Source organism: Sinocyclocheilus rhinocerous, unplaced genomic scaffold (genome assembly GCF_001515625.1).
Source record: "Sinocyclocheilus rhinocerous isolate Xijiao unplaced genomic scaffold, SAMN03320098_v1.1 scaffold3194, whole genome shotgun sequence".
In the NCBI taxonomy this organism is placed as follows: domain Eukaryota; kingdom Metazoa; phylum Chordata; class Actinopteri; order Cypriniformes; family Cyprinidae; genus Sinocyclocheilus; species Sinocyclocheilus rhinocerous.
This window is the reverse complement of record NW_015653458.1, coordinates 40,376-42,959: the sequence shown is the minus strand read 5'-3', so window position 1 is coordinate 42,959 and position 2,584 is coordinate 40,376. Positions and strand designations below refer to the sequence as shown.

Below are 2,584 nucleotides of genomic sequence, written 5' to 3'. Positions count from 1 at the left end.
ACAGTCTTTAATAATAAAAGCCAATGGGAAAACTCAGGAGAAACCATAACACAACAACTGAAACATACAAATAGGGCTGCATCTCCATCACCTGCGGGCTTTCACATGGAGCAGCATTAACTACACAGAGCCGTTGTTCACCGACAAGCTGCGCAAAACATGCGCAAAATGATCGTGGTTTTGCGCAGCTTGTCAATGAACAACAGCTCTGTGTAGTTAATGCTGCTCCATGTGAAAGCCCGCAGGTGATGGAGATTTACCGCTGATTACAGAATGGCTTTACTGACAAGATGCGCGTTAAATATCGCATGCGATTTATCGTGCAGCCCTACATACAAACAATACCAGACAAGGAACTGACTAAAACTGAGGGCTTAAATAGACAGGTGATTAGCAGAATCAGAACAGGTGAGAACTAATGAGTAACTATGGAAACAAATGAGTGGAGGGAAAATGGGAACAAAGGAAACTGGGTCAAATTAAACAAGGAACACAGAACTAAACCAAAACAGAAAATAACTCTGACATGAAATAGTATTTTCTAGTAAAATTACACTGAAAATTCTTTATTTGCAGCTTTGAAAAATGTTTACAGACACAAACCAAACTGTTGTATAACCACTTTCATTTAGTCTTCAGTTAATTTCAAACAACAAATTACAACAAAAGAATAAGTCTTTGTTGGCATCCTTTTTCTTTGTGTAGGGGTTGAAATTCCTTTACTGTGTGTTCAGAAAAGACATCCCTCTTTAAAAGCTGCAGTCAGTAGAGCAAGTGTGGTTTATCTGCCTCACCATTACCACATTCCTTACCATTTGTGAAGAGGAAGATGAAAGCTTACTAAAAATTTTCATTCTACAACCTTAACATAAGTCAAAGAAAATACAAAAAGCAGAAGATATCCTTGGTTGGCTTCCACAGTCCTGTTATGGGAATACTTACTTATTAATTATAATATTTTGGGAATGGAGAAGTATTCTATTCAGGTTAAAAGCTGAGGAAACATAAATGGGATATGATAAAAAAATGTTATGTGCACTTCCCTTTAAGCACACTTCAGAATCAAACAATTAATATTAGACACAAAGTATATACCATCAGAAAAGCTTCAGCTTTCATTCAGATTTTGTTGTGGCTGATCTGAATGCTGTTTTCTTCTGCATCGCAGCGTTCGAGCTGAGAAGGCATAAAGAAAGGGGTTCACACAACTGTTGATAAAGAAAAGAGCGCCGGTTACATTGTTGCTGACATCTGATTCCCATGGCACTGCCATTAAGACCAAGTTGTTGATCATAGAGGGGGTCCCAAATACGAAGAAGGCCACTACGATTCTGATGACCAGTTTTGTCAGCCTGTGGCTTCTGAAGGAAGCTGACTGACTTATCCGTTGATGAAGTCGATTGTAGAAGCACAACAGGCTTAAGAGAGGCACAAAAAACATCACTAGAGTCTCGACAAGTAAGACAACTAGTTTTTCTTGTTTATTCGTATAATCCTGATAACAGCGTAGAAGCCCGTTCTTATTCTTCTTCACGTTTCGGTAATAAAGAGCATAAGAACCCAAAACTCCACTTAATGTCCATATTCCAAAAATCAGCCCCTTTTGACCCTTCTGCCCGAGCTTCGCCCATCGCTGTGGATACAGCACCTGCAGGTACCTTTGCACACTCAACAAGGTGACAGAAAGCACACTACTGTAGAGGCTCCAGTACACTACATAGGAAAATAACTTACACAGACCTTGGCCAAAAACCCAGCCGTTCAGGAGGGCATAAATCCACACAGGCAGAAATATCAGACTCAATAGATCCGAGACAGCCAGACTCAGCATCAGTTTTGGGGTGAAATTGTCATCCTTTAAATGCTGGGCGAGCATGACCAGCGCCACTATATTACCTGGTACACCCAGCGCACAGCACAATCCAAGAACAGTGCTGGATGTTACCACTGAGGTACGGGCAAACAGAGAGCTGTTAGAAATGTTTTGATACTCCATGGTCATCTGCAAATTGGTGATGTGAATATGAAGTTTGAGGTTTGCCCAGTAATAGTTGAGGAAGTAGTTTCAGGAAGTGAACTTTGATCACAATTGTGGTCTTGTGGAAGACGTTAACATTCTGAAAATAAAAGAGCATGCAAGTGTGTGAAAAATTAGTGCTGTTAAAAGTAAATTATTTGCATACTATAAGGCTGTGGATGAATGCAGTGTTTGTTATGATTTAGATAGCATTTCCTTCTAAAAATGTTAATGTATCGAAGTAATGTGTTTTTATAAGCTGAGCTGCCATATGCATGAGCTTTGTTTACATGATTGTTGTGGTTGATGCTGTAGCCTGACTGACCTTACACACAGTAGAGTGCATTTCCCATGGTAAGCAGCTACAGAAGTATGTGTTTGCACCCCCACACTCTCTGGAAATGTAATTTCAACCAGAAAAGCCAAGAAACTGAAGATGCACAGTATATCAGGTCAGTATCGGCCATTAGTGATGAGTTATTGGATTAATTTTGCCATCACATAACAGTTTATTTTAGCAGAGTTTATACTGTACATTATACTGCCTTTAATTATAATCTTTAAATT

At 39.4% G+C, this 2,584-nt stretch overlaps 1 protein-coding gene across 1 annotated transcript; it reads right to left on the bottom strand.

Annotated features, from left to right (window-relative positions):
• Window positions 1-1,108: 1,108 nt before the first annotated feature.
• Window positions 1,109-1,996, bottom strand: LOC107715746 (leukotriene B4 receptor 1-like). Its single transcript, XM_016521933.1, has one exon. The coding sequence runs from the start codon at window positions 1,994-1,996 to the stop codon at window positions 1,109-1,111; it is 888 nt and encodes a 295-aa protein (XP_016377419.1).
• Between the last annotated feature and the right edge of the window lie 588 nt (window positions 1,997-2,584).

Bases quoted from the DNA above. Each gene is read 5' to 3' on its own strand.
- LOC107715746 (XM_016521933.1), bottom strand. From the start codon at position 1,996: ATGGAGTATCAAAACATTTCTAACAGCTCTCTGTTTGCCCGTACCTCA.